General features: G+C 40.2%; 1 protein-coding gene and 1 long non-coding RNA gene across 2 annotated transcripts in view; one reads left to right on the forward strand and one right to left on the reverse strand.

Moving 5' to 3' along the window:
• LOC139827581 (uncharacterized) overlaps positions 1-4,711 on the reverse strand; it is a 41,939-nt gene extending 37,228 nt beyond the window's left edge. The window contains exon 1 of the long non-coding RNA XR_011738381.1: positions 4,297-4,711. This is a non-coding gene — a long non-coding RNA (uncharacterized lncRNA). The remainder of the gene's footprint in view (positions 1-4,296) is intronic.
• The window catches only part of MOXD1 (monooxygenase DBH like 1), a 49,875-nt gene continuing 32,461 nt past the window's right edge, over positions 4,678-22,091 (forward strand). The window contains exons 1-4 of the mRNA XM_065835341.2: positions 4,678-5,111; positions 15,634-15,780; positions 17,238-17,405; positions 17,531-17,614. Coding sequence (XP_065691413.2) covers positions 4,842-5,111; positions 15,634-15,780; positions 17,238-17,405; positions 17,531-17,614 — 669 coding nt within the window. The 5' untranslated portion in view covers positions 4,678-4,841. The remainder of the gene's footprint in view (positions 5,112-15,633; positions 15,781-17,237; positions 17,406-17,530; positions 17,615-22,091) is intronic.

The raw sequence follows: 22,091 nt of genomic DNA on the forward strand, positions 1-22,091 counted from the left end.
GAGTACAGAGGTGGACTATTTCTACCTTTTTGTTCTTAAAGCAGCCTCACCTTGGCTCAGTTTAGAAGAGTTTTGGAACAGTCCTGTGCTACCTACAACCTACATTTTAAGTGCTCTGTTAATCTCAAACTGGTATAAATAAAGACCAGTGTGCTTTCAGCTATTCTTATGATGAGTTTGGACACAGGTTGGTTGATGTTTTAAATGACTTGCCTGAGGACAGAATAATAAAATCAGTGTTAGAAAAAAAACTGTTTTCCCAATCCTGTGCTTGGGGCACCAGCAGAATGATTTAGCTTTCATTTCCACACTGGCAGGCTGTTTTCTGCAGATGTTGCCAGATTTCCAAATACCTTGACTCAAGTTCATACAAACTTCTTACTTCTCTTGGGAGAGAAAATTGGAGGGCAAGAGTTTTATTAGACCAGTTGGAAAAGCCGGCAGGCTTTACAGCAAAGATTCTCTCATTTCTCTTGGTTGTGGTTGTTGTCTTTCCCCTTTTTTTATGAGTAGCTCTGTGAAAGGAGGCACTTAACTGCAGTCAGCCATGCAGTGTAATACTCAGAGCCACTCACAGCAAGTGCTACAAGGGGATACCTCAGCAACGGCATTTCTATACAGTCATAATTCCTCAGGTGTGAGGAAGAAGTCTTTCCCTTTCATTTGAATTTAACTCAGTCTAATTCTCCTTACTTTTCACTGGTCATATTTGTTCTGGTGCTGATGTTTCCCGAAGTGGAATACCTTTTGAAATACATATCTTTCAGTGCAAGTACCATTTTTAAATGGTTATTTATGTTTCATATATATATATATTTACTAAGTTAATCCACATGTAATTACAATTCAACTTGCCTGACCATCTATCTGTCATACAGGGTATACAGTTTAAATGCTTTTTGCACAGGTTTAATAGCAGAAATTTTTTACACCAATTGCTATGTTCTGTTCTTCACAACATTACTCACAGGTACTTGGTGACACACTTACATGTAATGCGTTTCCATGCATTTCCTGCAGGACCCAAGAAGGTCCTTATGCAGACGGTTTCAAATGTTTCTATAATAATCAGATGAGGGGTGTGTGGCGCAGGAGGAGTTTTTAGGTAAGCAGCGTGGCCGAGGTAGGCATTCATATTATTGCTCTGGATGAAACCCAATGTCACTGTTAGCTACAAGTGATTTTTAAGATTTTTCTTGGACAGCTTAATTAGCTCACTGGCTGGGGGCCAGCTTTCTCCTGGGTAGTCACAGGTTGTTGTTTCAGCTGTGCCATGTTCTTTCTTTCCTTACAGTTGTGGGAACTGATGGGTGGAGTGTCTCCTATAGCAAAGTGCACTGTTTTGTACCAAAAGATGTTTACATTTTTAGAGAGTTTTTAATGCTCTATCAATCCTGTAACTTTTTTTTTTTTTTTTCCTCAAATATTTGTGCCATGAACAAGAAGGTGTCATTTTTTACACAGTATTCTAGTATAGGAAGCATGCCATGTAATGGTGTGGGGGAGCAATGGCCATGATCATGTTCAGTAACAGTAGCAAGACATTTTAAAGAGAAAAACACTTGTTGGATCTTTCTGCGTTTTGCTAGGTGACTGCCTTCCTCTACAATAGGAGTGATGGGACTGAGTTCAGCCAGGAGAAGATGGTAACCCAGTGTTGTCCTGTGCTCCTGCCAGCAGCATTGCTTCTAGGTCAAGCTTCAGATTTAGATCGTGTTTTCTTCATAGGAGTTTGGTCTTTTAATGATGCAAAACAACTTCAGTGAAGTCACTAAAGTCTCTTAATGTGAGTTTTGGGAATATTACTACTCTGCCCACAAAGTGCCTCTTCTAAGTCTCCTAGTAAAGTTTTATTACATGAGTATTGTTCTTAGGATTATAAATAGCAGCAAGTTGGAAAAGGTTCGTTTTGTCACAGTATTTGTAGATCAAGTGTTCAACTCTGTAAAACCATTTGGATGGTTTGTTTTAAGGCAAAAATGTGTACCGGAGATTGGAAAGCAATGGTGTTGCTATTCCTGTTCTTCTACTAATCTAAACATGGCCAGTGTAACAGGGCAAGCAGGGGTGCTGCATGAAGTCCCATTGCTGGAAGACAGGTTACCAGTACCCCCAGGTTTTGGTAAAGAGTCACAAGGGCTTTGGGAATAAAGGCTTCAGAGCTGCTGAGCAGCAGCAGACTGATGCTCGAGCTGTGCAGAGAGAAGATCATTCAATCCCAGGGGGGATTTAAAGAACCTGAGTATTGTTTCTGTTTCAGCTTTCAGTCTCCAAAATGTAATTTTTCTCCACAAAAGAAAACAAAGCCTGGGAGCAATCTGGGGTTAGCTCCAGAGTCATGGAACAGGAACATCCTGGTCACAGGCCCTGCCAGCAGAAGACACTTGCTGTGTGGGGGCTTTTCACCCTCCAAGACCCCTGTAGCCCACCAGAAACACCAAGCTGTTTCCATGAGTGTTACTACTTTTACCAGACCCACCGTAACAAACCTCTGGATTTTCTGAGATGCTGCAGTTTGTCCAAGTCGCTCGATGATCCTACTGTCTTGGCTTTTGGCTGAATTACTGGAATTATGTCAGCTGACCCCAAGGTTGAGTTCATTGGAGCCTGTTTTTCAGTTTTCTCTCTGTCCCTGTTTGCTGTAATATGAGCAGGGTCGGAGGTCCAAGGGGTGGAGGCCGGGCTTTCCGTATGTGAAGGTGCACAGCTCTCACTGACAACAACCTCTACACTCTACTCCTACCTCCTTCATCCAGGCTGGCTGAGGAACCCCATTTCTGCTTGCTGCACCATACAGCATAGTCTGCTGTATGGGATATTCCATCACCCTTCCCTGTAAAACAATATCCCATGCTGTGTACAAGCTTCTAAAATGTCATCAGTACCATCCTTACCATGATGGAGTACTTCAATGTGACTATTTTCCATTACTTTGCACAAACACTTATAGAGTGCATGCACAATGAAAGCACTAGTTAGACTTCAGTGATCACTGTTATGGTTTGAAGGCAGCAATTCTTCTACCAGATGTGTAGTTCAATCGTTCTTTCTGAGACGGAAGTTGCTACATGACCTTGTCACACCCATATGATTTAAACTTTACCTCAGGGTTTGTTATGTGAGAACATAATATACAGTCTTACAGGAAAATGAAGAAAAAAGCTAATTTTAAGAAACACCCATCATTCCCTCTTTGTCCCTGTCCCCAGAAAATATATGTGTATATATATATATATATATATATTTTTTTTTTTTTTTTTTTTCTTTTGGTAACTCTCCTAAGGATCTCTTCTTTAACACATACTTTTACAGAGGTTGCATCTCCCCAACTGAGTGTTGAAATCACACCTTTGGCCTTGAGAGGTATCATCTCACACTTGCAATTTCTCTTTGAATGAATCCACCTCTACTGGTTGCTGTTAGCATTTTTTAGAAGAGAATCTAAACACTCAGCAAGTCCCCATTTTCTATTTCATCAGTCACCTGAGTTTGTACCTTTGATGTTACTGCTATAATTGGAACTGAAGGAAAGGTCTCACTAACCTGTTACCTTTAAAGATTATTTTCATTTCACCAGTATCTAATTATTGTTGTTCTCTCTTATGCTACCTTAAGTGAAAGTAATTTTTGGTGCTGAGCATTTTTCAAATGCTTTCTTTTATAGAAATCGTTTTGTAGTTTGATGTATTCCTCACATTGCAGTAGGTGGTGATATCCCAAAAGCCCCACTGATATTTGTGAAATATTTTCATGCAAAAGCCAAAAAAGAAGCATGTCTAATTTCCATCATGTACTAGTTTGATTGGTTTTCATAGAATTAATATTTAATTTCTATTGAGTGCCAAGCTCTTTCTCTTGCATTTAAACATGAATAAAACACGATTCAAACAGCATAACTTCATTTTCAAACTGATTTTGTATTGTTTGGAGCTTTTAACAGCCGATACAACTTGTCAACCATGACTTTCCCTTTTTGGGTGCTATGCTATTTTTTATTTTCTTCCAGATTTGCAGGGAGCTGGGGAACATTCCTCCAAAAATATCTTTCTGATCTTTACTTTCCTACCTAAATGGCGGTGGAGTCGCCAGTCAGTGGCGAGGAAGTGGATGCAGCTTCTGTTATGGGTGTATCGGGGACCGCACGGCCAGGGGTCCACGGGGGACGGGTGCGGGGGTGTCAAAGGAAGCGGGTGGGGAGGTGAGCTGTGCTTTTGGAACCGTGTGGGTGCAAATCCCACTGGAAGTTCCCGTTTTCCGCTTACGGACCAAAAATAACTCTCTGGACGGGGGATCTACCTGCTCAGGCATCCTTCCGCGGCACCGTGCTCTCACACTAAGAAGCGGCTGAGAGCTGGAAAGTGCTCATTTGCCTCCGGGCTTCGTCCCGCGGACTCCTTCGACCGGAGTGAAAGCTCCCGTGGGGTCGGGGGCGTCCCCAGCAAGTAGGAGGGGACCTCCGTCCGCCGCCTCCTCTCCGCTTGCCCCGTCAGGAGGAGGATTTTCTCTCGTTAACACGAACTCCGAGCGCATCTTCGGGAAGCACCCGCGGGAGCCCAGCAGCTGCGGCGAGCACACGGCAGGTGCTGCCGAGGCGGCAGGGGCTCGGTCCAGCCCCGACGGGCGGCGCGGAAGAAGCGGAGGCGACCGCCAGCGCCGGGCCGGGGCGGGGAGCGAACAAAGCGGCTGCCGAGGGCGCGCTGCCCCGACGGGGCCGGCCGGCACGGTGCCGCCCGCAGCGTGGGCGGGGTGACCGGGGCACCCGGCCCCCTTCTCCACGCACACACACACACACACGCACGCCCGGACGGAGACAGAGGCACCCGCCGGTGAGCGGCGGGAGGATGCGGCGGCTGCGCCCCTGGGCGCTGGTGCTGGGCGGGCTGCTGTTTGCCGCCGCTGCCGCCGGACCGCCGCGGAGCTACCCGCACAGCGCGGTGCTGGACGGCGCGGCCGCCTACCGCCTGCACTGGGGCCGCCGAGACAGCGCCCTCGCTTTTCGCCTGGAGGTGCGCACCCGCGGCTACGTGGGCTTCGGGCTCTCGGCCAGCGGCGGCATGGCCTCGGCCGACATCGTGGTTGGGGGCGTGGAGAGGGGCCAGCCCTACCTGCAGGTAAGGCCCCGCTCCTTCCCCTCGCCCGTAAGCCGCCGGCGCCTGCTGGGGGAGAACGCTGCCTGCACCCCGCTCCCCGCCGCGCGTCTCGGATCTTCTTTGTCCGCTCACCTTCCCTCTGCTGCTTCTTTCTCGGGACGTTCCTCTTTCTCTGCCCCTCTTTCTTTCGCAGCCTCCTCGCCCCTGATCTCCCTACCTCTTTGCTTCTTTCTTCCAGCTTTTTGGTTATTCCCATTGTTATGCGTTCCTTCCTTTTCGGTCCACTCCCTGCCAATCTTCCTGCTAAACTTCTACGTGGGTTTCGTCAAATCTGTCACGTTTCCTTCCTCTTTAACCAGAAAATGCAACAGCCCTTTTCTCTCTCCTTGAGAACCCTCTCCGTGCCGGCCCTCTGAGCACAGACCCGATGAGGAGACGGGAGGAATGGCAGAGACTCACAGCGAGGTGCATCACTTTTCCCCTCACTCTACCAACAAGTGATGGAGCTTGGCCATCCTGGTGCCTCCTAAACTTCCTCTTTTGTAGTCCCATCGGCATAAGGGTATGATCCCACCAGCTTCCCAGCCTGCTGATTTCCTCATCTGTTGGGGCACAGCCGGTGTTGCTCTTGTCCTTGGTGTTTCTCCTCTCCTCTCCTCACCTGGCGGTGTTTTGACCCAGGTGTTGAAAACAACTTAAAAGAGTAACCACTGGGGCTCCAGGTACTTGTCCTTGGTCTGGTAAAGCAAACTCTGAGGAGCCCAACTGTACTGGCATAATTCCCTAGGTATGTTTCTGTAGTTGTCTAGATATTGCCAGGTCTATGGCTGGGAACAGAAGTTTGGGACTTCCAGCAAAGCATCCCTTCCAAGAGGCACCCACACCTTTGGTCCCACCTCAGCGACCTGAGATCCGGGCTGGAGGAGCTGCTCTGGGGCTGGGGTGCTGGGACACCTACTATTTGTCAAGATTTTATAAAATCAAATATTTTCTAGAAAAAGGGAAGTTTCAGCATATTTTTTTTCCCTATTAGTTCACTATGTGAAGTTTAGGTAAATATTTGTTTTATCTAATTTCAGAATGATGATTTTCAGAATTTTATTTCTCCATATTTCAAAACGAATATATATTTTTTCCCCCTAAATGGAGTCTAAATAAATTAGTAACAATAATAATAATAATAATAATAATAATAATAATAATATAAACCCCCTATGTTTGTTATCAAGCAATGAGCTTTTACCTCACAGATGTAAGGCTTGCTGGAGCCTTACATTTTGGAAGATATATCTATTAACCATTAAAAGAAACACAAACTTTGTGCTTGGTTAGTTCATAGATCTTGTTTGGGCAAAGCAAACCTTTTAGAAAGGCATCCAAACCTTGTGTAAAGACATGCAGTGACAGAGAATCCATCACATTCCTTGGTAGTTTGTGGCAATGGTGAGTCTTTGCTATTCCTGATTTCCAGTATTACTTTGTCTGGGTTCAGATTCCAGCTATTTATTTCCTCTGCTGTATTAAAAAGTCTACTCCCACCCCACTCTGCCTTCATAAAGTTATTTATATGCTGTAATCAAGCCACTCCTAAATTTTCTTTTGCATAAAACAGGTAAAGCTCTTTAACCGTCCCACTGCAGTACATTTTCTCCAGCACTTAAAGGACTTTTTTCAGCTCTTTCCAGGACCTCTCACAGGTTTTCAGCATCCTTTAATAACTACTCTATACTAATTCCATTCTTCCAAAGACTTTATTCACTGGCATCCCATGACAAATACAACTAAAATAGAAGAGGAAAGGACTGTAGCAAGTGCCTCCCGTTACAGAACACCTGGTATTTTTCCTCCAGTGCTAATTTAGCACATAAAGATTTGCTATGCTAAGTGCTATGACTTATTTTGTTGTGCTTTTGAGTAAGTAAGGCACAGAAGAAACACTTCTGTCTGTAAAGCTTGCTTGCAACCTGAGGTTTTCTGCATCCCCATTTCTTCTTCAGTTCTAGGCAGCAAAGCTTCTTTTTAAACTGGAATGATGTCTTTTAAAAGGCTGTTCAGTTAAAATAATTCCATACTTGCACCAGCAAGGAAAGTCCAGAAACAAAGATGATGAAGATACAGAATTTGTCCAAAGGCTTTTTCTGGCTTGTCAGCAGGGATTGCTATAAAATGAATAACTTGTTCTAGAATGGTATTTCAATAATATCTAATTCTTCCCTTTACTGGACACACAAATACTGTTAATGTGTGTCACCATCATTTACATTATTTACTAGTAAAAAAGATTTTCTCATAGATAGTACCCTTGAAAGTATGTGGTTTTATGCCTAGCTGCACTCGATAAAATATGTACACCCTATAATGAAAGAACTTACTTTTCTTTTTGGTTTTAGAAATATGTTTTTATTCCATGATCATCAGTTGGAAAATGTGCATCGTGGTCTAAACTCTTAGAACGGTCATTTTTGGGTTTATTTGAAAGTTTTGAGATGCTTGTTAGTGGCCTGATTTTCAGAAGATGTTCTGAAACACCTTTATACCCTTTCAAGTGGGCGTTGAAATTGCCAGTCTCTTAGGAGAATTTAGCCTCTTTTTCCCCTCTTAAATTCTCTCTCCTTTAAAAATAGAAAGTGTTCTCGGAGGGAAGAGTCCTCTTCTGGGAGGAAATATGTAAATGTAGTTAGACTACAGTTGTCAGTAAAGGTAAAAGCAGACATGCCTTAGTCTGTAGAAGACCAGCGTATTGAGGTAAACTTCCAGATAGTTTTCAGAGAAGAGAGAAAATATTTCCTCTGGCATTTAATTTTCATCCTTTCAGAGCAAGTACATGCTACGCTCACCGTCAGCAGGCAGTGCTTTCCTTGAAAAAATCTGGTAATTCAAACTTCTGGATATCTGAGATTGGGGTTTACTTTCTCAGTTTTTACGTGTATCCTGAATGAGTCTAAGGAGTTATTTGTTTTGGTTTACCTTCCCGTGTTTGAGCTGTATTTAAGCTAAAAGGGTGTCTGGCATAGTAAGTAAAGGCTAAAATGATTTGAAAGTCTGAGGTTTAGTTTTCTCTAAATATATCAAGGTGAAAAAGTGTTTCGATGCCATGAGAGAAGAAGAACAAACCTTCATGGTGTACCAGAGTAGTTTTTTGAAGAGCATTGAACAATCAGAACATTATACATTTACAGAGGGGAAAAAAAGAGGGAGATTAGTGAACAAATGATTCTCGCATGTTACTGAGAGCCCCGTGGTGACAGTGCAGCAGATCATGTGGAGTCTAGATGAGCATGTTTGAGAACAAGTGGAAGATACCAAGGGGGGCTCGTGTTGGAAAGCTGGGAGCTGCCTTTGTCTCTATAGGGAGAGGGTGGACTTAGAAGGAGAATTCATACTTAGCAAAATGTTACCTTGAAATCTACCATGGTCACTTGCAGCATGTGTTACTCATCATAAAAGTTCTAGGGGCAGCCTTAGCTTTTGTATCTATTTTTTTTCCTTTTTTTTTTTTTTTTAATGCATCTCTTTTATGCTTATGAATTGACACAGCATGCATTTTCATGCTAGACCCATGTCTTTTCCTTGGTCTCCACCCCTGTCTGGAATTGTGCATCCCCACCCACAGCACGTAGCTGCTGAGAGCCCCATTTTGGGGAGAGTAATCCTCCTTGATGAATGCCTATTTTGTGCAAGTTATACAAGAGGGTTGCATTGTTAGAATCTTCTGTTGAACTTGCACAAAAATAGTCCCTACTCAGGGTGAATAGGGACTGTGTGTCACTAAAAAGTACTTTATTATTCATTACAGCCCTGCTTGTTAACTGTCACCCAAACTAAAGAATATCTGTTATCAAATGTATCCCATAGAGTTAGCTTAATTGCTCACAGGGAAGTACTTGGAAGAGATTTTAAAGGACGGAAAACAGTGAGCATTTTCTGTACTTAACGATATGCTGCTTTTAAGTGCACTCATGCCAACAGCAACAAAAGAAGTGTTTAGAAAACAACTTGAAAGGCACCAAGAGGGAGATGCAAAGTGAGTGCCACACTGACATTATCTCAGTTGGTGCTTTGTTGGTTGGAGGTATTTCATGCCTTTGGGCACTGGGGCAAAATCTCCAGATGACTAATGAGTCCCTCTTGGCTTCCATGTGGGACATAAAGAGACACTCCAGTGTACATCTACACTGGCTGGGTGCTTTGTGGTTCCCTTTCAGGCGTACAATAGTTAGAACAAGGAAGCAACAGTTAGTGAACAAAAGATGAGAAGAATTCTGTAGCTCTTGTAATTTTCATCCTTTGGGGGGCTGTTTTACAAGGGTTGTTTTTCTTTTATTTCTTTTATTCTTTTTTTTTTTTTTTTGGTCTTCATGGTATTTTTTTTCTTGTTCTTTGGATTTTGAAAACACCAAGGAAAAGGAATTTTCTTACAGCTGGTTAAAAATAAGTACTTTGGGCAGGATGGTAAAGTAGCCACCATGAGTGATTCAAAGGCTTAAAATAATGGGGTAATAGTTATTTCTCAATATTAACAAGCATTGTAGAAGAAGAAAGAAGAGAGGAGATTTTCTAAGGCACATACAGAAATTCTGGGAACAAGTATCACTAATATTTGTGCTTGAAAATCCCTCAAGTGTTTTTGAAACTTCCTCATAACTAAAGTAATTAAAGTAATTAACTTGTAAAGAAGACTTGTACTGGTTAAATGTGGCTCCTGTGTAAGGCACATTCCTTGTGATAAAAGTGCAGTTGTAAGATTAGATCACGCAGTATTTCTTGCTTACAGATTTTCTTTCCCTTAAAACACTTTACTACATGTTTTGTCTAGTCTATTTCTGTTAGGACAGCCTTTAATCTATCTGTATAGCTTCTGATATAACTGGAATATAACCTCTTAAATCAACATTTATTCTTGATCCAAAGACTCAGGTCTTTGGGACTCTGCTGCCAAGTCAAAGTATCCACGCCGATAAGCGATGTTACATTTCAACTTCTAACCACTCATGCTTCTTACACCTTTGTGTGGAAAGTTAGAAAGCAATCCACATTTCAGTGTTTTTCATATGTGTGTGGAGAAAGTGATATTTTTATATCTCCCAGGAATGTCACAGAAACCAAGGGATGTCACTGCTAGCTGTAGGCTACCAGGAATGCTACCCAGGCAGCATTTAACTAGGTATAAGAAATACACTGAAGTGTATTCAAATGACACAGTTTGAATGAGGAAAGATGGGTCTCTAAGTAAATAACTGTGTTTCATGTGTAAAAAGTACACAACCTCTTTTGCAAAGAAAATATATGTACATGTATACACAAATACATGCATTATCTGCTTCTGTAAATACACAATTGGAAAATGTGTGTCTTTGTGTATATGTGTATGTCTGCATTTAAAATAGACACACCTGTAATTATTTATTACAGATAAAAATCTTCTGTCCTTGTTAAAATTATAATAGTAGTACACCTAGAGTAAATAATTCACATCTAGTCCAGTGTTATTCAGCTGGTTTAATTGGAATTGTACCAGGAATTGTGTGTAGCTTCTCAGACCTGCCTGCATGAGTGAGATCCAGGCTTTCTAGCAAAGGACTGAATCATTTCATGCAAATCTGCTATGTAGGTTAAAAATAAATAAATAAATAAATAAATAAATAATCACTAAATTAATTGCAAACACAATGCTCAGACTGCTCATAGGGTAGCAGCTGAACTTACTGATCCCAGTTTCTTTAGGAACTTCTCACAACTGCTTGATTGCTGTCACTGTACCACTTCTGCAGGTATTTTTTTGTTTCAGGTCAAAGCCAAGATTGGATCAGCCAACTGGAATGCTCTCAAGGTGTTCTTATATAGAGCAGTGATACTTTCAGACTCCTGCTTCGTGTTAGTTTTCTGTGGGTGGGCTCTGCTTTTTCCTAACAGAGCATAGTAAGAACTTTGCCTGAAACTCAAGCTGAAATTTATTTGAGGTTACAAAGAAGTTTGATTTGTTTATTTGTAAACTCATACTCTGTTTGCTTCTTGCCAAATACAATGTAAAACCAGCTTATTTTTGGTAGTAACATCCAGTGTGTGCTGGAACCATGAGCAGCAGGATTCCACTTAAATTAAATGCAACAATATAAAAGAGAAATGTTAACCACAGTTATTTTCTTGGAAACCCAGAAAGGCATAGCTTGGTGCTTATTTCAAATAAATGTTCTGGTCAGTTCTTTTGCATACTGTAGCAATTTACGCATCCTATTTATACTAAGATAGATCTTCTATGCCGATTTTCATCTCGGTTACAGCTTCCCAATTCCTTTTGCCAAACTACTTATCTTCAGCCTTGGCCTTAGACAGTATTTGGATAGTCTGGGGATGTTTGAAACCCCACGGGTTGGCTACAAACCGTTGGTGAGGACTAGTTGCAACACAGCTTGTTTTTCCATCATTACCCATGCCTATCTTGTCCCTTTACTCATGTGTAAGTGTTAAATCACTGCTGAAATAGCAGCGATCTCCCAGTTCAAGCGTGTGCAAATCCCGGTGGCAGGGCTGCTCGCAAGCCGAGCCCGCAAGGCAATTGCTGGATGAGGCCACAATTCGAGAGTTATTTTATGCTCTTGGAGGTTGAAAGGTGTTGTATATGATTTAGGATGGGAAATGGATATCATAAACAATACAATCTTGTACGTTGTAAAGATCTGGGGATGGAGTCCCATAAACACCTGTTCAAGGCTGCGGTGACAGCTGGTGGTGCTTTCGGGGTCAGGTTGCCCCCTGCAGCTGTGCCCACATTCTCAGAGGAGAAACCAGCCTCTTTTCACTTCCTTAAGAAATTACCCTTCCTGACTGTTCGTAGAGTAGCAATCAGAAACCATATATACCACAGACCAATTTTTTAAGGAAGAAAGAAGCTAATGGGATCTTAAAAACAGTATAACATGATTGACTTCACATCTGGAAAAGAACATAAGATAACTTGTATGGTCAGGAGGATTTTTCGTTTTCCGTTTGTTGTTTTGACTTCTAGTTAATGTGAGGAAGGAGATCCCTTATTGACTGATTGCACAACTTAGTCTAGACTTTAAAATGCCAGTTTATGCAATATAATCAAAGGGAGTGCAGAAACTTCAAATGTTACAAATGTAAACAATTTACATAAGCAAATTTTGAAATAAAAATAACAACTTTGTTATTATGTAGTATGACCAATAACACTTCCGAAACTTTGTTTTAAACACTTATTATTTAAATAACAAAAATAAGGTGTTCTTACTAGAAAAATAAAGTCATTTCACTCTCATCTTCTCTTTCTGTAACTGCTTACACTTCTGTAATGTTGATGTGAAACTTGGCAACTTTATCTTCATTTAACATAGGATATATACTTTTGTGTGTATAAGAAACCAAAGAATCTGGATGCGAGTGCTGAATCAGTACATAAATCCGTGTTTTCAGGTTTCTGCTGTGAGGAAGGAATATATATATATATATCTCTACAACCAGCTTTTTTCTTACTTTTCCAAGGTGCTACTGAAAAGGATGTGGCATCACAGTTTGTGAATGTGTCTTCATTTTTGATAACCTACTTTCATTCATTACAATGTATAAACAAAAACTTATCTTGAAGGCTTTTAAGCTCTGATGAGTAAATTGAGCCAAGTCTGTGTAGTTTGACTTAAAATCTTCTCTGTGAACAGAAAGAGATCAGTAGGTTTCCTTGGCGTTATGGCCTTATTTTGTTTTAATACTGTTAAAAAAGTGTTTTCATGTGAGACACCGAGCAATTAAATTCTGAGCTGTTCAGAACTTCTTTTGTTACATAATTTTTGTGATGAACATCTGGATTATTTTCAATAAAGGAAATAAAAATAGTAATAGAGATGATTTGCTAACTCCTAAATCGCTCCTGGCAATTGTACTCACACTGGATTCCTCTGGGGCAGTCCCACTGCACTCAGTGGAGCTGTAGGATTTCTAGAATAAATGGACATTTTTGTCTTCTTGGGCATGACATAAATTTGCCGCCCAGGTATTCTCAGAACCCTGATATTCAAGGGCTATTTCAATGCGGCATGTATCAAGCAGAGAAAATAAGCAGAGACAAGGAATTAATTACTTTGCAGAAATTTTCACATGGGACAGATTGATGTTAATTGGTCAGATTAGCATCTACCCACGACATAATTTATGGTGAGTCACTGAGTGAGATGCTGCTCAGTGTTGACAGCGGGGTGGGCAGCGAGCACTGGGGTGGGCAGCGCTGCCAGCCCCTGGTAAGCTCTCCCAGTTCAGCTCTCCCAGTGCAGCTCTCCTGCCGGGAGCAGTGTGGTCCCCTCCTGGGGCCTGGATTTTGGGACCATCTTTCCCAAAGCATTTGCTGGCAGCCACAAAATGAGCCCCCTGCAGTGAGCCAGAGCTGTGACCTGTCTTTGACTGTCACTCAAATGAGTGAAATAATTACACTGACAATCATGTTATCAAGGCATATCTAAGCTAATACCTTAATTACACAACTCCTTCGAGTTATTTTTACATGGAACTCAGGGTTATAGTACAAGACGTATTTTTGGTTATGGCAGTGTCCTCTAGATTTGTAAAGAAATGGTGAAGTTTACTGACAGAATACTTGAGCGTGCACACCTAACTTTACTTCACATTTCTGAGTGTTTCTTTACAGTGGTTTCAGTCAAAGACTTTCAAAATGTTCACATGAGGAAAAGTTATTCTTGCATTTGAATTCCTCAACAATTCAATATGTGGGTGCTTATTCTAATAAAACGGTGCCTTCCTCCAATTCAGTGTAATATTTCAGCAAAGGTAGCACAACTTAATAAAAGCTGATGTTCACAAGGTTACATTTCTCATCCAGATAAACCCTTACTATTTTTAAGATGGAAGTAGAGATTCTGTAGAGAGTTTTCAGAGCAGGGATGGTATTGCATATAGAAGTACACTGCATCTTTCCAAGCTCTGATACAGGATTGAAACAGAGGATTTTGATCCCATAAAATACCCATCTTCAATACGATCCCAGAACAGGCCCATTATTTCCCTTTGGAAAAGCAAATCCAAAATTATTTCTCTAAGCAAACATAACTCATAAGTTCCCTTTCTTATAGCATACATCTTCAGGTCCCAGACCCCTCTTTTACTCTTTTTGGTGATTAGTTTTACATGTGTGTATTCTTTCACATGTGTACTCATTTGTAGTTGTAAGAAGTGCTGACAGGAAAAATTTTTGAAATGTAGAAAAAATCTGAACTCTTTCAGTAGTTTTGGTAAGAGTGAATTAAATCAGAACATTTTCATACTGATAAAAAATGGTTGGCTTTTTACCCTTTTCTTACTTGAAACTGAATAATGATTGAGATAATTTTAAACAATTTTTAATACAAATGAAATGTTTGGGCATGAAGTTATTTGTACATCTATGAAAGGCAGAGTTTGTGCATGTGGTCTCTTGAACACATGCATATTTCTAGGGTGCGGTTAAGCTTTAGGTTACAGCTCCTAAATGATCCTTTAGTCAACTAACAAGGTATCGTTGGATAATTTCACTGGTATCAAAATACTTGGCCATAACATTTTACAATTTTTCAGCTTGGTTGCCTTCACTTTAACAAAATGGGAAAGCTAGAAATTTCTCAAAAAGTGAATGGAGTTCCAAACAGCTACATAAGTAAATGGATCCCAGGAGCAGCCGGTGCTGCATTACTCTGTCATGATGCCACACAGTTAACAGTCTCTGCCTGTAGCCTGTTTGGCATGAGAAAAATATCTATTAGTTAAAAGCCCCCTTCCCCATCCCAAATCGAGCAGAAACATCCGAAATCTCAGAGGGTGACCAAAGGAGGCACATCTGAGGTGGTGGTGAGCCCGTTCCAGGTGGCTGGGGGGAGGAGGAGGGAGGGCTGGGTCCCAGCTGTGCGAGGGCTGCAGGAATTTGGGGTGAGGAGGTTAATGACCTGGCATCGCTGCAGCCGCTCCTCCATTGTACCTCTGCTGAACCCCAGTCGGGGAGCTTCTTTCTTAAAAACAGCTCCCCCCCTACTCCAAAATCCCAACCTAACCCCAACCCCAGCCCAGCACCTTTTGTATGAACTGAGCTAGTTAAGCCATGGGGTCTTTGGTTCTAGTCAATGTTCATTCAAGAGGTTTGCTTTCTGTTGGAAAGAAAAAAGAAAGAAAAAGTTGTTTTGATGTGAATATTAAGTGAAATTCATTCTCTCTGTAATTACCCCTGAAGTTCACGACACCCCAGTTGGAATAAATTAGGCTTCTTGGTTGTTGAGTGCAGCCAGTATTTCTGTGGTTATGAACAGGCAGCATCTTGTTAAACTTTCTCAAGATATTCTTCAAATGACCTATCAAGGAGACTTCCTTTCCTGAAGATTTTAATCAAAAAAGTGTTCAGTGTCACCTCAGACTTATAATTTGATACAAAACTGTGATATTGCAATATTTTTCATAAAGATGTGTTTTAAGAGGCTTCAGTAATGGACATAGTGTTTTATTTTTAATTTAATACTGTTTTATATTGATGGTCCACCCTTTATTTTGACAGGATTATTTTACAGATGAAAACAGAGTACTTAAAAAGGACCCTCAACAGGATTACCATCTGGAATACGCCATGGAAAACAGCACACATACAGTATTGGCTTTTAGCAGAGAACTGCACACTTGTGATACAAATGACAAAAGCATAACGGTAAGAGGCTCTGCCTATGTGTAGAATGATGAACTAATTAATACAAACCAAATGTATACATGGTTATGAAGGTGGTTATTAAAATCTTGTCCTAGTAAAAAGATGGAATTACAGAAATTCACTTTCCAAAACATTTGTTTGGTCAACTTAAATTAACCATGTAAAATACTTGTGCTAGTTTTATTAAGCTCTTATATTTTAATTTCAGCTTTCTTTGCCCTTCTACTTTTATGCATTATGTTCTCTAATTTCTAACACATCAAGTGAACACAGGATTGAAACAGATATCTCTGGATCATCGGATCCCATACTCCACAGTTACAATCATTTAAGAGATGCCAACTTGAGAAACACTTTTTAGATCTTATACTAACTTGAAATTCATCTTACAGACAGACTTTTAAAAAACTTTGGAGTGTATATATTTATAGTATTTTTTTTTGTTTGTTTAATTTCTTTATTCAAAATGAGGAAGTTGAAGAGTTTTATGATAAAACTCTTTCCATGATAAAATACTTTTCATGACAAATTCTCCTGTTGCCGTAGGGACTGCTGTGCTGTTTCCGAAGCATAATTTTAAATTATATGAACTTGATTACTTTTGTATTGGAAATGACAGGTTAGAGAGATTTGCAAGGCATTCTGTGCTTTGGCTTGTTTACTACTCATTTTAGAAGGATTGCTGTAGTTCAACACTATTTTCATTATCTATGTTTTCACAATATATGCAGTAATAACAACATGAAGAGCTGAAAGATGCAGGAAGCAAATCCACAGCTGTATAAACTGACAGATTTCCAGGCAGTAATGGACCTATGGTTTTTGCACCTGCTCCAAGTTGTCTCAGTGTAATTTAACTTTCTGGGGCCCTTCAAGATTGATTAGAGTATTTTGTCTCAAGGATGATTATTGCAATCGGAGAATGATTTACAGAGAATTGATCTGTGCTGTGACTGTAGACTGATTTTTTGGATGTAAGTTTGTTCTGTAATTGAATGTCTATCTTGCCTAGTATGTAAAGACAGTAATTCACAGAAGATATCCACATCTTTACTGAGTAGAGCCTGGGAATTGTTTTGGGAGGAAACCTTCTGATTGCTGGCCAAATGAATGGCATCTCTAGAGAAAATTGTTTGATATGTTTAGTTGGTTACCTTTTTATGAATCTGTTCTTCTATTTGCAGATGCAATTTAAATTTGTGACATTAATGAAGGAATCTGTCGGAGACAGATTCAAATTATGCAGATCTGCAATGACCTCTACGAGTATAAAACATTATTAATTTTGAAGGCAAAACTGAATCAGTAGATGACTGCTCCTCCCTCTGGTACCCATTGTCATTGTTCAGATACAGCAAGACCTACATCATACACATTTTAGGAATTATGTGAACTATATGAGGAAGATCTTGTTCCCATTCCTTATGGGTTCTTTGGTTATTTTGTTATTTTTTCAGGAGAGCACAGTGAGGGTGATATGGGCCTACCACCACAAAGACATGGGAGAAGCAGGTCAAAATTACCATGGGGCTAACCGTGGTACAAAGAGTCTGCGTTTACTGAATCCTGAGAAAGAGGAAGTCTTATCTGCCTCTTTGCCATACTTTGACTTGACAAACAAAGACGTAAGTTACTCGGGGTTTTGGGTTTATGTGGAGATGGGATAAGGTGGCAGTCAAAGATTTGGGCTTAGGCTGCAGGGTAATGAGACTTTTATAATATTGTGTTCTTGCCCTTTTTATTAAGACAGGTGCCTGTACCAGACAAGGATACAACATATTGGTGCCAAATGTTTAAGATTCCCATAAAACATGAAAAACATCATGTGACAAAGGTGAGTGATTGTGACTCAGATAACCATTACTCCTCAAATCAATTCTTGCATTTTCAAAATTAGTTACACTATTTACTGGAGTGAAAACAAGATCTTGTGTCTGTCTTCACAAACATGGGTCAAGTGATTCTGGTGTGCACTGATGATCATCATGGACAGCGACAGAGCCCCTTTTCTGTTTCTGTTTGTTTCTGTTTCTGTTTCTGTTTCTGTTTCTCTTTCTCTTTCTCTTTCTCTTTCTCTCTCTCTCTTTCTCTTTTCTCTTTTATCTTTCTCCTTCTCTTCCCCTTCCTCTTCCCCTTTCCTTTTCCATTTCCCTTTCTCTTCTCTTTCCCTTTCCCTTTGTCTTTCTCTTTCTCTTCTCTCTTTCTCTCTCACTTTCTCTTTTTCCCTCCTCTCTCTCCCTCTTCGGAAAACAAGGTTGAAAATTATTTCTATCCATAAACATTTTTGGGAAAGACTAAATGAAATTGTCTAAAGACACATTCCAACAAGTTTCTACTTTTATACAGGAACTTAGTTAATTTCTTTTAACAGAGAATAATTTTATATTAAAAATAATTAAAAGAGTAAGTTTGTTAAAATAAAGGACCAAGTTCTTATTTGATTCCAATCATCTCTCTTGTGATGACCACAGTGCAGTTACTCCGTGTTACATCATGTGAGTATAGACTCCATTATCTTCATCTGTGTAAAAGCCAAATATTATGAAAGAAGAGATGGATGTTGTAGTTTACATCTACACAAGGTTCAGCAAGATCCAAGACGATTTCAAAACCCACATGCATAAACATGCTTTTCTATAAAACATTTTCTAACTTTCAGTTTGGAACTGAACGATTAAGAGTGCTGACGGAAAGATGGTTCTTGCATTCCTTCCCAGAAGGAATATAGCAAAGACCTCCGACGAGAACAACGTTTTATCATTCTAGACTGCTCAAGATAGCACCGTGGAATAGATTTGGCCCTTCTTCTTATCTTTCTTTGAACCCATTAATGCTTTTAAGTGCACAATTCTATTCCATTATTTGGACTATTGTCAGTTATATTTCTCCAATGCATTCAGTAAGACTGAAATTTTAAATTAACTCAGAGAACTTAACATGTGATCTTCAGTGCATCTGAGAAACACATTCAGTTATTTTGAAATATTGTGGGTTTCTGTACTTTATCAAAATGAAGAATTGCAAGGTCCAAATTCCTACCTTCAGGTACGTGGTCTTTAATCTCATTTGAAATTTGCAACAGCTGCTTTCACAGATCTCTATGAAAAGCAGAATTTGCTGGTAATATATGTCAGGATTCCCAGTTTTCTGCTTTCAAGAGAGAACACTTCAAAATTGTAGTGTCAGGATCATGCTTTCTGTGTTAGGTTTTATGGAAGATGTAGATGCATGCTGGTCTGCTAAAAAGTTTCCTGGAACTATTTATTATTTATATTTTCTGAATTTATTATTTAAATGTTTTGCCTGACTGCACGTATGGTTACTGTTCTTAAAAAAAAAATGTGGTTGGTGTAAGCTAAAACGTGATTTTAGCTCAGAAGTACATTGACTAATTTTTCAGAATAGTTTCTTAGTATTTGCTTTTATGATGATATATACATAATATTATAATTTTAGAAATCACGTTATGAAATCAGCAATTTGTTTGTGTTTTATAAAGGTAAAAATTAGAGTAGAATCCTCAGGGATTTTCCACCTTCAGAAAAGCAAACAAATTTCACCTTGCCACTTAAAAAATGTTTTGAGAGAGAAAAATAATTACAGAAAGAGAGAAGAATTATGTAAGAACAGTCCCTTAGCATTTACTTTCAGGGGCACAACTTACGCATTCATGTGTGACTTTTGTAGATGACACATAGGGTTGTTGTGGAATAGTATCTCTGCAGTCTTGCAAACTAAACATTCCCTAAAGCCTACTGATACACACAGGATAGGGCTTATGGCTACTTAGGAGGATATTAGCTATGCAAACGAAGATTGAATTTCACAAAGGAGAGGACAGACGAATTGTTTGTCCTGATCAAACAGTCTGTAGATGCTGGTTCTGGATTCCTTCTGTAGCAGCATTTTCACACAAACTTACACATCTCATTTTTACAGACAGAAAAAAAAAAAAGTTTTAAAACAGTACAAATTCATCTCTGGTATAATTCTGTCTGCTCAAGTAATGTACCTGCGAGCTGAATTTGGCCATTTCTCTCTTCCTGTGTGATTTTGTGGAGCACTGAACTGCAGTTCAGCTCTTGTTGTACAATGTGTGCCATCACCACCACAGAAGTGTGTGCTTAGCTGTGTGCATGTGTAAATCTGCCAGTGATCTGGAGTCTCTGTTAGGTGCAACAGCCACAATATTTTTTTTTTTTTGTACTGTTCAGCTGTTTTTTGTCATTCCTTTCTTCTTGGAAACTGCTCTGAGCCTTTTATAATAATGTATGTTCTAAAATGTCACAAAGAATCACAGAATCAGAATGGTTGGGATTGGAAGGGACCTCTGGACATCATTTAGTCCAACCCACCTGCTAAAGCAGGTTCACCAGAGCAGATCACACAGGAATGTGTCCAGGTGGGTTTTGAATGTCTCCAGAGAAGCAGACTCCACAACCTCTCTGGGCAGCCTGTTCCAGTGCTCTGGCACCCTCAAAGTAAAGATGTTCCTCCTCAAAATATCAGTTTTATGAGGAAAGCACAATATTTTAATGTAGAAAACTGTCTGAGAAAAATATCAGACTTATCATTAAAGGTAGAGGCCAAGAGTTTTAATCATCTCTGGTTAACAAATGCCAGATTCTGAATACAGATTCTGAATTTAAAAAGGATTTTTTAACTTCCATTGACCATGCATGATTTCAAAGAGTAAATATAAGCTTCAGGCAGAACAAATATATTTTGTGAACACAGTCTAGGGTGCAACCGCTGGATAAGTAATAATACTTGCTTCTAGGGTGCGTCTACAATAATGTTTTAGTTTGGATGAGAACAGTTCTAAAGTGAAACCTCAAGGTTTTCTTGCTTGTGTTGGTGTGGCTACTGCCATGGAGCAGCTGTGGAACTTGAGAACTGAATCCCTTTTGGTGAAACTCAACAGGAGCGTGCATGCCAGGGACACAGCTGAAGTCCTTGGGTGGAAATGGGCTGTTGGTCCATGAGACAAGACCGGCTCTTGAACTAATAGAAGTTTTGTGATGAATAGTGAGGATGTCCAGAACACACCCTTTTCCTCTTTTGTGCTTTTTATTAGCATGGGAAAAAAGTTCCCAAAACTGAATGACCCTCTGGGCAATGCAAAGCTTTATTTTTCAGATGTCTCACTATGCTGCGTTTGCCTTGTGGGTAGCTCAGGCACGGTCCTCCTCCTGATTCCTTGCATAAATAAGCTTTTAATTTGAAGTGAATCAAAGGGCTTGTTTCGGTAGCAACTGCAAGAGCTGGGTTCTTCTGTTAGCACAAGTTAAAGAAATAACTAGCGTAAGAAATCTCAAAATCAGTCAAAGGTAAATTATGTAAGAACTTATGTCTTTTCTTTCTCTTTACATAATATTCATGCTACTTTCCAAGAACCTCAGGTAATGAGAAATTGTATATTTTCATTGACTGTTCTTGCTCAAGCTGCACTACATGATATGTAAATTCTGCAAGAGATAAGATTGTAATCTTGTGTTCATTTCATAGGTAGAATAAGGGCATTTACCAATGGAGAACAGAGCTTCACTGCAATAACAGGGCATGTAGTGAGTGTTAGGACTTGTCTGTTTAATCTTCCTTTGTTTCATATCTCTTGCAACTTCTTCCCTAGGGAAGAGATTTTGTCTTCCTACGTGTCCGTACAATGCTTTCTGTTACAAGATCTCTGATGCCTCTGGGAAGCCCTGGAGACGTAACTTATAAGAATATTATGCCTGCTAAGAAATAAAATGATATATCAGTATCTGGGCATAATAGTGATAAGAGTTATCCAGATTACAACCAATACCAGGCACCAAGCTGGTTTTGTGACTCTGATGGAATTCATCACTCCTCAGCTTCAAGCAGCCTACCTGGCTGAGCAGTTGCTGCTTGAAAATTTCTTAAACTTCTATGGGTTTTCCTCCCATTTGTTTTTTGTTAGCAGAACCAATTATCAGGGTAATAGATCCATTTTGAAAATAGCAATATGCAGAACAGATGAAAGGGATTGCTTGGAGGTAATAGAAGGCAACTGTCTTTCTTCAAGTCAGCTGTTTGCAGGATTGCTGCAGTGGTCCTGGAGCGGTGGACCCTGGCTGCACATCGCCGCTTGTCTGCAAAATCATCCTGCAGCTACATGTGCACTGGCTTGTTTTGCTGCTTTGAGCTGCAGGCTGTGGTATGTGCCTCAGGCTTACTACCCTACAGGGAATTTTACTTTTCTCACATATGGAAGTTAGCCGGGAGCTTTCTCAGAAGTAGCTTTCTTAGAAAAAAAAGCATTCCACTTATTAGCTCAGACTTTCCGG

The sequence above is a fragment of the Patagioenas fasciata genome, chromosome 3 (assembly GCF_037038585.1).
Source record: "Patagioenas fasciata isolate bPatFas1 chromosome 3, bPatFas1.hap1, whole genome shotgun sequence".
In the NCBI taxonomy this organism is placed as follows: domain Eukaryota; kingdom Metazoa; phylum Chordata; class Aves; order Columbiformes; family Columbidae; genus Patagioenas; species Patagioenas fasciata.